Here is a 12,498-nt window from a genome sequence, read left to right as displayed (position 1 = left end):
ATTTCAAGTAAATAACACTTTACAGTAAATATACTTTTCGTTACATTGATTGATACCTCACCACAAATAGCAGCATTTTCATAGGGTAAAGTCTTCGCAGGTAACACGCACATTTTTGTTAAATTTATATTTGTTCCGACTTTAACTAATGGTGGCTTATTGACCGTTTGTTCTGTGAAGTGCATATTATATTTTGAGAACTGTAATTAAATTGATCATCTTTTCCAAAATGGTTAGGGAAGTCGCACTTTAGTCACTCACGTTACTGATAATAATTTATTTATTTTCATTGTATTTCATTTCATTTGACTTTTATCTAAAATACATCTTGGTCTTTATTCAAACCTATATCCCCTTTGCCAATGAAATCAATTGTCACGCTGACAAATCATAAAAAATGAAGTATTCAGAATACGTCAAAGACATTCAAGGTCGTGACTTTGCGCATGTTTTATAAAAGCTTTTGAAAATCCGCAATCTAAATTAGTCCCGTCGATTAATGTTGAATAGCGTGTTGCGGCAGAGTTCGCGCTACATTAACAAAATGGTGCCTCAAGTAGTCTTCGTGTTGGGAGCTCCTGGCTCTGGCAAAGGTACACAGTGCTCAATGATTTCTAAAGAATATGATTATGTCCATTTGAGTGCAGGCGATTTACTCCGAGAAGAACGCCAGAGACCTGGTTCAGAATACGGAGAAATGATTGAAGAAAAGATTCGTAACGGTGAGATAGTTCCAGTGGAGGTTACTTGCTCCTTATTACACAAGGCCATGCAGAAATCCGGTAAAGAACGTTTCCTCATAGATGGCTTTCCGCGTAATCAAGATAATATGGATGGCTGGGAGCGCGTCATGTCCGACAAAACCAAGCTACTTTTCGTTTTGTTCTTCGAATGTTCGCGTGAAATATGTACCGAGAGATGCTTGAGACGCGGCGCTGCAGGCAGTGGACGAAGCGACGACAACGTAGAGAGCTTAAAGAAAAGATTCAACACATATCTGAATGATACAATGCCGATCATCAACTATTACGATAAATTAGGTCTTGTCCGCAGGATCAATGCTGAAGAAGAACCTGATCAGGTGTTTGACAAAGTTAAAGTAGCATTTGACGAGATTAAATTGAAATGAATCAAATTGTAACTATAATCTGTATATTAGATCAATTGCCCTGCAAAGGGTTTGTATTAAATTAGTTATTTATGTATTTATTTGAAATTAATCATTAAGCTATCTATCTAGCTATTTAGCTATCAAATGTTATGAAATTGAAAATCATATCAAAATATAAACATCTATGTAACCAAGCTGATCAAAGTTAATTGCATTAAATAAAGGCCTGGATGGCCTTTATTTAATGCTTTATTTAATAATTTAATTAATTAAAATTAGATTATTTGTATTGATATATGACAATGACCATAGTACAAAATTAGAACTATTAAGAAATCATTTGTAGAATGTTGTTCTTTTAAAAATATGTAATAATAATAATAATGAGACTAATAATTTTTATAGTTTGTGGTAAAGAGCAAGGTCCTTGTGGTTAACCTTGCTTAATTTATTTACATTTACATTTTCATATGTTTAATTTGACACCGACCACATCTGTGACAACAGAAAAAATAGCACTGAACATGTAATTAGCATGCAGTTTTTTAATTATAGTTTTGTGATTATATTCATTATATGAGCATTTTATCTAGGTGACTCAGCATTACAATTTTATATAAAAATCTTAGTGCAATTGTGTAGTAATTTTTTTTTCTACCTATGGTGGTAGCCTAAGGGGTCTATGCCAGTGTCACCGAAGGAGTAGGTGAGCTCATGGGGGTCTAACCTGAGGATGTTGCTAACACTAGCGCTAGTAAGAGCAGTGCTTCGCAGAAACTACCAATGGATCAGAAACGCGACCCACTGAGAAGATATGGCGAGAAACTCAGTGGGCTGTCTGTGGGTTAATTAATTCGCCGAACCTCGAAGGCGACGAATCGTAAGCGACGGGTTCGATGAGAACGCTGACTGGTACTTGAGGTACCTAAAAGCACAGTTAGTGGTTCAGGAGGATTCGAAATGACGTGTATACAGTCATCAAAGATATACTGAAACATCTATGGTTCTTTGATCAAACATTTTTAAACTTGGTTAATCTGTTATTTAAACATTTTAAAAAACATTTAAATTCCATAAGGAAAATAAATTCAAGAAACACTGAATTTTGTACACAACTTTGTTCGTAAGGAATAAAATTGTTAGAATTTTTTAATTTTTAAAGATATAGATTAAGGTAAATTTATAAAAAACAATTTTTAATTTTATCTGTGTGTATAATTTTTCTTCTTACCTAGAAAATTATTTAAAAAAATTACTACTACCCAGAAAATTATATGCGCATTTGAAAAAATGATGGATAAATACATAAATAAATGGATAAAACCATACAATGAAAAAAGGGAGAGTTGTCTTAAGGATAGTCGGTTGACAAGGAGTTCCCTTTGCTACATCTGTTTTGTGTTTGTAATAAGTAATGATTAAATAAAAAATAAAGAATCAATATAAAATGATGAAACGAATCATTAATAAAAAAATTATTGCCTCTGTAGGCAGATGAGCATAAGGCCCATCTATTGGTGAGTGGTTATTATTGATAATGGACGTCAGCAATGCTAGGGGGAGAGTCAAGCCGCTGTCTACCGAAAAATGAGAATAAAATTAATATTGCAGATACATTTTTGGAATATTAGTATAGTATAGTATCGTATTGTTTATTGGAAGTATGTATATTTTTTTAATTCTTATTATAAACAAAATATTTGTTGTCAGTTTTTTGTCTCTTTTTTTCATTAATACACTTTTTCGATCTAGTCTTTAGCCCGCAAACAAAACGTGCGTTAAGGAACTCTGTTCTAAAAAATTCAAAATGGATCAACGACGAACATTCATTGTAAAAAAACATAAGCTATGCATTTTTTTCATACTTTAGTTACATAAGTGTATTTGTATAGGATTTCATTTTAAATCAGTAAGCCATTATTAAATAATTCTTAAAACTTGATTTTCAGTGTGCTGTTTTTATGATATTCTGTTATATTAATATTTAAAAATAAAATCATTAGAACTACTATTAGAGTTTGATCTCGCGTTTGTTACCGCCAACGTTCTCCGAAAGACTACAGTTTCGTGGTCACAACTCTCTGAAGCCTTATTAGTCGACATTTGATTATTGTATTATATTTACTGCTGTTTTAATTTCTATAAATCAAACCGTAAAAGTAGTTTTAATTAATTAATTAAAAATATAAATTTAATCACAATTCCATTAAAAAATGTATTCCTGGTCTGTTGTCATCATATTATGTAGTAGGTCAATGTGATGTTTCTATGAACCACACATTCAAATAGTTTCGAGATGTCTAATGACTAAAATGTCTCAAACAACAAGCTTTTCAATTTTCAACCACTACAATCTGAATTAACAATTCGTACTATTTTTAAGTAAATAAATATCGTAAATAGTCAACATATAAATAGTACCGAAAGTAATTTCACACAGGTTTTTTATAATTTTACGCAGAATTTCCGAAAATTGTTTATTTTCATCATCGCATATTCTAAGATTTAGAATCTGCAACTTATACTAATTGTGCATGTAATGTAATTTATTGTTGAAAATAAAACTTAGTGGTGAATATATTCCTGTGTACTTATAATTTTTTTTATTACCTACAAATGCTTCCATTCTTGTTTATTTATTTATTTATTTATTTACAGTACTTAAATCATTTTAGTTTTAAAGAGTTAATATTACCTACTTACTGAGTTTGCTATGATTCCCACTCTGTTTTCTACTGTTTAACATAAAATCTTCCTTTCGTAATCAACGACTGAACTCTGATTATCTTCTTATTTAATTGCAGGATTAATTTTCAGATAATTCAAGGAATAAGAGCAGTCTTATTGTTAATAGACGGGTAAACGAACGTTTTTAACGTTCTCGATAGCGTTAAAGTTAACTCAAATTTGTATGGAGTTGGAACGTATGTCTACGTTTGCCGCTAAGGTTTGTTCCCGCTGCATATAAATTTGACATAACTTTTACGCTATCGAGAACGTTAAAAAACTCGCACTAAGCATACAGGTCTCAGTTTCATTTCCATATTAACGGCAGTGTCAACTTTTTCACGCCGGAAGGGATCACTGCTTTGCGATAAGAACGAATAGGCAGGGTGACGATATTGTATAATTATTTTGCATATGTTTCTCATCAAACGTAAGCTTAGCCTAATTAAATGTGTGTAAGTAATACAGTCGGATACAAGTATAAATCTATTTAGTTATTTTTTACTCCGTTATAACCGTAAAGTTTTGAAAAGAGTATCACTCATCTCACCTAATTATACCATTAAATGAGTCGTCTATTATCAAAGGCGGCAATCTGTACATTTGGACAAAAAAATTTTATTGATATGTCAATACAGATTTATTTGAATATAATAGTCTCCTTCAAAGAATACGGTTCAAAACCTGCATTAAATAAAGGTTAATAGTTAACCTGTTATTTATCTAAGATGTCGTTCCGAAGAGTTTTGTGACTGCCAATGGAATACAAAGTCAATAATTCGTTTTTCTGATTTACCAATCATTGTCCAAAAGTCAGATTGCCGCCTTTGATAATAGTCGACTCAAATATACTAAATATCTATTTAAGAACCTAGGAAGGTAGGCTAGCATTTTTGGCCTCACGTCATATTTTGGATCTTAACTTCTATAAATAATAATAGTAGATGGCTGATTATTTTGTTTTATCTCTTAAAACGCTAATAGCTTAAAAGCCTTTATGGCGATAGTCGAAAAAAATACATAGTTAAATTGCGTTAAAAAAAAAAACAATTAAGAATGAAATTTTTTTAATGACAAAAACTGTTCTCGGTACTGCCTACTGTAAAAATCAAATTGTCGCGTCATCGGAGGAGATTAAGTAACAGTTCGAGTCACCTTTTTAAAATACGTACACAATGACGAGCAATTTCCTCTATCATCTAATCAATCTAGTTCTATTGAAACAATAATTAAACTAAATGTTCTTTAAAAAACTGAACACGACAATTACAAAGTATATACAGTCGGCATCGCTGCGCCATTTTGAGAAGGCGACACGACATGAGAACCCTCTCATCGTGGCCGCTGGAAACTACATACTCGACCCAGTAGACCGAATGGCAAACCGTCGACGGCGCCCAAAGCACGTCATTACGGATCCTCCTGATCCATTAACGGTGCTTTTAGGCACCACAAGCACCGGTCACCGTCCTCGTCGAACCCGTCGCTTGCGACGAAGGGCTCGACGAGCGAATTAACCCACAGACACAGCCCACTCAGTTTCTCGCCGGATCTTGTGTGGGTCGCGTTTCCGATCCGGTGGTAGATTCTGCGAAGCACTGCTCTTGCTAGGGTCAGTGTTAGCAACTCTCCGGTTTGAGCCCCGTGAGCTCACCTACAAACGTTAGAGCGAAGCTGAAATAGCCTCTCAAGGCTATCAGCATAGGTAGGAACAAAAAAAAAACAATTACAATAATTAATTGTTAGAAAACTAGTTAAGACGTTGAGCGCCATATGTAAAATCGAGTATTTTCATTCAGGCCGCGGTGTTCACCGGTGAGCCTAGTCTTACTGAACCGTTAGGGCCATGAAGGTCACTCGTGAGCCGCGTGAGGGTGTCCAACGTAAACGCTTCCTACAAGCCACTGATTGCAGCTATCTTACTTAGAAATAAGGTGACACTAAAAAACTTGCTTGCGAGTAAATTAACCCTCAGACACAGCCCACTGAATTTCTCGTCGGACTCCGACTCTTCTCAGTGGGTCGCGTTTCCGATCCAGTGATAGATTCTGCGAAGCACGGCTCTTGCTAGGGTTCGCGTTAGCAACGTCGTCAGGTTTGAGCCCCGTGAGCTCACCTACTAGTTAAGGTTACGCTGATAAAGCCTCTTAACGCTCTCGCTTAGGTAGGAAAAAAAAGCTTTCAAACAAAATGCGTATGGAAGTGCGCCGCGGGCCGAACCCTTTGTTTTCAAAACGAATACTGTATGTGAGACGTTGGTTCCCGGCTCGGTAGTTTGTTTTAGCCGGTTATCGTCGCGACATACACACTGGGTCTGGACAAACCAATCGATCCCTGGTCGGGGATGGCTACGGAACTTGCCCAGCAAGGTATCCTAGGTCCCCGATGTACGTCTAGGATTCAACAAATTGTGTAAATGCACATACGCACCTGGGACTGCCACTGGAGCTCCTGGACGCGTGCACTGTTCTAGAATCACTAGGCCTTTTTTAATGAATTATAATTTAACTTCACCCGCGGTCGTCGATTTCGGTTAAGTTTAAATGTTCTAGATTCGGTTGCGTGTTGCTCGGCTCCCGTTCGTAATCGATGTGTGTGTGCATGCGATGTAGCTTCGCTGTCATTTGATGGATCCGAACGTGGAGATCGATTGGCGTTGTAAAATGTCAGATTTAAAATTTGCCGCGAAGACGGCACATACCGCCCACCAAAATACAAGTTATTGGATTTTCCACTAAGTTAAATGATAAAATGGAAACTAAAGAAATTACTAAAGAAACCTACATCTAAATTAAATTAAAGACAATATAATTTTAATAATTTTAGAATTTTAGTTAATCAGAATAAATAGGTAGGGGAGCTAACTTCGTTAATGGCCTAGTGTAGAATTTGCCATTGGCTGTACGGACAGTGGCAATACGAACCACGCCATCAGGGTTGGCGTGAAGCTTGGAGACACGAGCTAAAGGCCAGTGCAACGGCATTGTACTTTCACTCTTAATCAGTACAACAGAACCATCATTCAAAGTTTCGCCCCTTTTGTTCCACTTTGCTCTCTGAGTTAGGGAATGCAGATACTCGGACTTCCAGCGTTGCCAGAAATGCCGCTGGAAACGTTGAATCAATTGCCAGCGATTCAATCTAGACATCTGATCATCCAACAAGTTAGAATCTGGAACGGCGGTAAGTGGTTCCAGAACCAAGAAATGTCCCGGCGTTAAAACGTTCAAATCGTTAGGATCTGAACTCAAAGAGCAAAGCGGCCGAGAATTTAGCAAAGCTTCGATTTGAACGAAAAGTGTTGTTAACTCTTCGAACGTTAAAGTTTGATTACCTATAATACGATGTAAGTGAGTTTTAGCTGCTTTAATTTGTATTTCCCATACACCTCCGAAATGTGGAGCAAAAGGGGGATTGAATTTAAATTGAATGTTTTGAGACTCAGAAGCAGAATGCATATAAAGATTAAGGATCTTCTGAGCTCCAATAAAATTCGTACCACAATCGGAGTGTATAACATTCACCCTACCGCGTCTCTCAACAAAACGGCGCAGGGCAGCAATAAAGGCTTCGGACGAGAGCTCACTAACCACTTCCAAATGAACTGCTTTGGTACTAAAACATACGAATAGGCACAAATAGGCCTTACCGATTTTGGCACCGCGATGCTTACCGAGTTTGATTTGGAATGGACCTGCGTAGTCCACGCCAACAATAGAGAATGGTTTGACTTGATTCACACGAGAAGCCGGCAAGTCACTCATGAATGGTTCCAATAATTTCGGATTAGTTTTATAACACGAAACACATTTTGACAAGCAATGACGAATAGCACGTTTAGAAGAGAATACCCAAAACAGCTGCATCAAAAGATATTGCGTCGTTCCCAACCCAGGATGACAATTCTCTTTGTGAATTGCTTCGATGATCATGTATGTGAACCTAGAATGACGCGGCAACAGAGCAGGATGCTTATGACTAAACTCAAGACCAGAACGAGACAAACGGCCGCCCACCCTGACAACTCCTTGGTCGTCCAGGAATGGATTGAGTTTTCTCCACGGTTTGGGTAATGGTATACCATTCTCGAGCTTACGAATTTCATCCTGAAAGTTGAGAAATTGAATTCGCTTGGTAATCGTCATCAGGGCCCCATGAAGTTCTGCACGACCTAAAAAGGTACCCGGAACACGTGTCTGTTTTTTGTTAGCATTTCTGATAAAACGAAGACAATAACCAATAATACGTTGAACCTTACGAATTGATGAAAACCTTTCGAGCAAAGAATCGATAAAGTTAGGTTCATCATTCACGACCAACGAAAAACAGCGTTCCTCGGCAAGCATATCAGTCTCGTTCACCTCGAGACCGGAATTTGAAGGCCATGAAGATGAAGGTTGCCGAAGCCACCTCGGTCCCGCCCACCATAACTCACTCTGGAGTAGGTCGCTCGGACACGTACCGCGGGAAGCTATGTCCGCAGGATTTTCATTAGAGCGCACGTGATTCCAGTGAGTTTCGGGGACAGTTTCTTGGATATGACTAACCCTATTAGCAACAAATGTTTTCCAACGCGAGGAATGGCCACGAATCCATGACAGAGTTACCGTTGAATCTGACCAAGCAAATGTATCAGAAAGCGGAAGTAACGGTACATACACTTCTTTTACGAATTTGAGCAGGTCAGCGAGCAGAACCGCAGCGCAGAGCTCTAGTCTCGGCAATGAAACTCTCCTAATTGGGGCCACGCGAGACTTAGCACATAAAAAGGATACTCCTATATGACCATCGGAATTAAGAGTTCGAAGATAAACCACAGCTCCATAGCCAGCCTCCGAACTGTCAGCAAAACCATGTAATTGGTACGATTCCATGCTTCCAGTGGTCGATATACATCTAGGAATACGAATACGTTCAATAAGTGGAAGCTCGGCTACGTACAGGTTCCAATGACGCACTATGTCGTCTAACGTCGTAAACGATCTTTGTAGTCAATCTTACCCCTACTGTCGTCTCTTTGCATATGCTGATGATACAGCACTTATAGTTTCAGGCAACACGTGGGTAGAGGCAATTGAGAATGCTGAGTTTGCAATGAAGCAGACGATGACATGGCTGAACCGCAACCTATTAACTCTAAACATTGACAAAACCAAATTTTTAAGCAGAAAATCTGTCCAACCCCCGCGTGATTCTATTACTCTCAAGGCCCATGTATGTAATGGACGATATTCCGCATGTAATTGCTCGGAGATTGCTAGGACTGATAATATCAGATACTTGGGGGTGTTGGTGGACAGCTGTTTCAATTGGTATGATCAACTGGAACTTGTGACGACGCGCATTCGAAGCTTAATTTTTATTTTTAAAAAGCTAAGAGGCTCGGCAGATAAGCAAATATTGTTTACCGTATACACTTCCCTTTGCGAGTCGCTTATAACTTATTGCATCCCTATTTGGGGATGTGCCTGCAAGACAAAGTTTATTAATATCGAACGAGCGCAAAGGGCAGTGCTTAAGGTGATGCTGGGGAAGCCTTTTGGGTACTCTACTAGACAACTGTATCGTGACGCAGGAGTGCTGACGGTTAGACAACTGTTTATCCACAGGTCCGTTCTGCGACAGCACTCCTGCCTCCCATCAATACCTAAAGAAACTTCACTTTCCACGAGGAGACGAAAACCGGCCTTTGACACTATTGCTTGTAGGACGGAATTTGCCAGACGACAGATTTATTCGTCAGGTAGCAGAATTTATAATAAAGTAAATATATCTCAGCAGATAGATGGCTTAAATAGGTATGACGTTAAAAATAATCTGAAGTCTTGGCTCTTAAACTTAGACTATTTTGACACAGAACAAGTCGTGTTGTAAAAATGTATAATGATGTATATATAGTATGATATACTGTTGATTCATTGTAGCTAATTTTAAATTAATATTTTATATAATAATATATAATATAATATATAATAATATTTTTATACTTTATTGTATGACACACATACACACACTAACACGCATACACTCACACACACACACACACACACACGTACGTACTATATTCTTACAGATCGTTCTTCCTAGTTAACTTTCTTTACCTGGTGACCTAGCACTGAACCACTGACTTTTGTAACACAGGTTTTCCTAGCATAAAAGTCAGGGAATATTGTTATTGTATACCTCATAAAAAAAGTCATGTATATTATTATACTAGTGTTAAGTATTTTTGTACGTGTTTGTATTTTAAGAGGCTTGAATGAATAAATATTATTATTATTATTATTATTATTATCCCACCCAACACTCAAGACCCACAAACGCTGAACCAATAACTTGGGAATGAACGTCAAAGGACAGAGAAAGCCCAAAGGGTCATAAATACGAGCCACCTCACTTAGAATGGTACGCTTGGTACATTCTCTGTGAAGAACATTAACTTGGAAAGAAAAGATGTCCGGAAGAGGTTCCCACTTTAAACCCAATATTTTGTGAGAAGGGTCAATAAATGAATGACGTCAGATTTAATCAACTCGGCTTCACCCAAACTTGAGGCTCCATGGGCCACATCGTCAACGTAAATGGAAGAAGTAAGCGGAGAAACAGCACATGGAAAACAAGAGCCTTCATCGTGGACGAGTTGCTTAATTGTTCTGCACGCCAGGAACGGAGAAGACGCCACTCCATAGGTAACGGTATTCAACTCATACTCCTGAACCAGTTCAAATTGATTAAAACGCCAAAATATCCTCTGGAAACCACGATCCTGTTCCTGTTGAATAATATTCCTGAACATTTGCTTTATATCCGCTGTAAAAACAACGGGGTAGCCGTGAAATCTCAAAAGGATTTCTGTAATATTAGTCTGCAATTTGGGGCCTATTAATAAGGAATCGTTAAGTGAAATCCCTCGAGCGGCCTTAGCAGAAGCATCGAAAACCACCCTCAATTGAGTAGTTGAACTGCCAGGACGAAAAACACAATGATGAGGAATGTAATATTTTCCCTTATGCAGGTCGGTGGCTGAGACACGGCTCATGTGACCATTATTTAAGTAGTCCAGCATGAAGTCCGAATACTGCTCATGAAGGTTTGGGCTTGAAAGAAGTCTTCGTTCCAATGAATGAAATCTTCGCAATGCATTTTCACGCGAACCCGGAAACTGTAACTCCCCATCCCTCTGCCTAAACGGCAAAGAAACGATGTACCTTCCAGATGTACCTCGAGCGTGGGTTTCAGTGAAAAGTTTCTCACATTGCTGCTCGTCCGGCGTTAGAACCGATGATTTAGGTATGACCTCCAACTCCCACAGTCTCCTCAATTCCTCATGGAGAGGAGTATCGTGTTTTCTTAGAAAAAAAGAATTTGAGTGTTTTGTCTCATCCCTGCATTTGACACTTCCCATCAGGATCCATCCGAAGATGGTGTTCAAGGCTGAGGGTTCATGAGGACTACCTGAAATATTTCCGGGCAGTAACAGCGTTGAAAACATTTCAGCACCGATAAGCAGATCTATTGGTCCAGGCTTATTATAATTCGGATCAGCCAGTCGCAAATTACGTAGGTGTTCGCATGAAGAAAGATCAAGACGAGCAGTGGGCATTTGTGCACAAATAGATGGTAAGATGAGAGCCGTTAAATTAAATAAATTCTTTTGATGAACTCCGAGTTGAAGCTCCACCATTCCAGTCACTGACGTCGACGATTGCCCCAAGCCACAAACATTTCGCGAAGTTTGCTTAGGCTTTAAGCCCAATCGTTCCATAGCTTGATTAGAAATGAAATGTGATTGACTACCAGGGTAGATGAGTGCGCGAAGAGTATGAAAGTGACCAGATGAGTCACGCACTTCAACGTTAGCAGTAGCCAGCAGAACTACAGAGCTACCATTCATGTTTGTAAAAGCCTGCGTTTGTGGCTCTTGACTAGAAGAAGACGGTGGCAGTCGATTAATCGATACATGACTCTTGGCTACGTCCTCGCGGCCAGTGTCACACAAATCTCGATGGAGAAGCGTGTGATGGTTCTGTCTACAAATTTTACATCTGAAGATAGATTTACAATTTTTTAATTGATGCGAGGCGCGTAAGCAATTGAAACACCATCGATGAAGCATCGCATGATTGTATCTATCATCTACCGATTTTTGTGAAAATGATTCGCAAGAGACTATAGTGTGCTCACCGTCACAGTACGAGCACTTGAGTGTCGGTGGAGTAGAATTTACTACGGTAGTTGGTGTCAGCATATCCTTAGAATCGTTCTTCTTCGTTGGGGTGTTTGATAAAAAAGTAGAAACCGGTTTTTTATTGAATGAAACGACGTTATGAATCGCAGCAGAACGTGGCTTATCCGGAGCAGGGCGATCATGAACAAAGAAGTGGCCATCGCGTATAAGGGCTTCGCATTTGTTTTGTAAAAATCGTTTGAGGTCGTTGAAGGCTGGCAACTCAGAATCTGAAAATTGTATTTCAAAAGCACGACGAGTGTTTGAGTCCAGCTTTGAAAGAACTAAGTAGCTAAGTATAAAATCCCAACTGTCAGTTGGCAGGTTTAACCCTTTCAATATCGATAAATTTTCGTTAAACAAATCAAGACTACGTCGAAAGTCAGATGGAGAATTTAATTTTAAATTTACATTAAGTATTTCTTTCCAACAG

At 38.4% G+C, this 12,498-nt stretch overlaps 1 protein-coding gene across 1 annotated transcript; it reads left to right on the top strand.

Moving 5' to 3' along the window:
- Positions 1 to 493: 493 nt before the first annotated feature.
- LOC732890 (cytidylate kinase) lies at positions 494 to 1,173 on the top strand. The gene has a single exon (NM_001046891.1). It carries the CDS (start codon positions 500 to 502, stop codon positions 1,127 to 1,129), a length of 630 nt encoding a protein of 209 aa, NP_001040356.1. The 5' UTR covers positions 494 to 499; the 3' UTR covers positions 1,130 to 1,173.
- Positions 1,174 to 12,498: the final 11,325 nt, after the last annotated feature.

This window comes from Bombyx mori, chromosome 19 (genome assembly GCF_030269925.1).
Source record: "Bombyx mori chromosome 19, ASM3026992v2".
Classification (NCBI taxonomy): domain Eukaryota; kingdom Metazoa; phylum Arthropoda; class Insecta; order Lepidoptera; family Bombycidae; genus Bombyx; species Bombyx mori.
The sequence above is the reverse complement of the archived record's forward strand: the minus strand, read 5'-3'. Positions and strand labels throughout refer to the sequence as shown.

Coding starts and splice junctions, on each gene's coding strand:
- LOC732890 (NM_001046891.1), top strand. CDS start 500: ATGTTGAATAGCGTGTTGCGGCAGAGTTCGCGCTACATTAACAAAATG.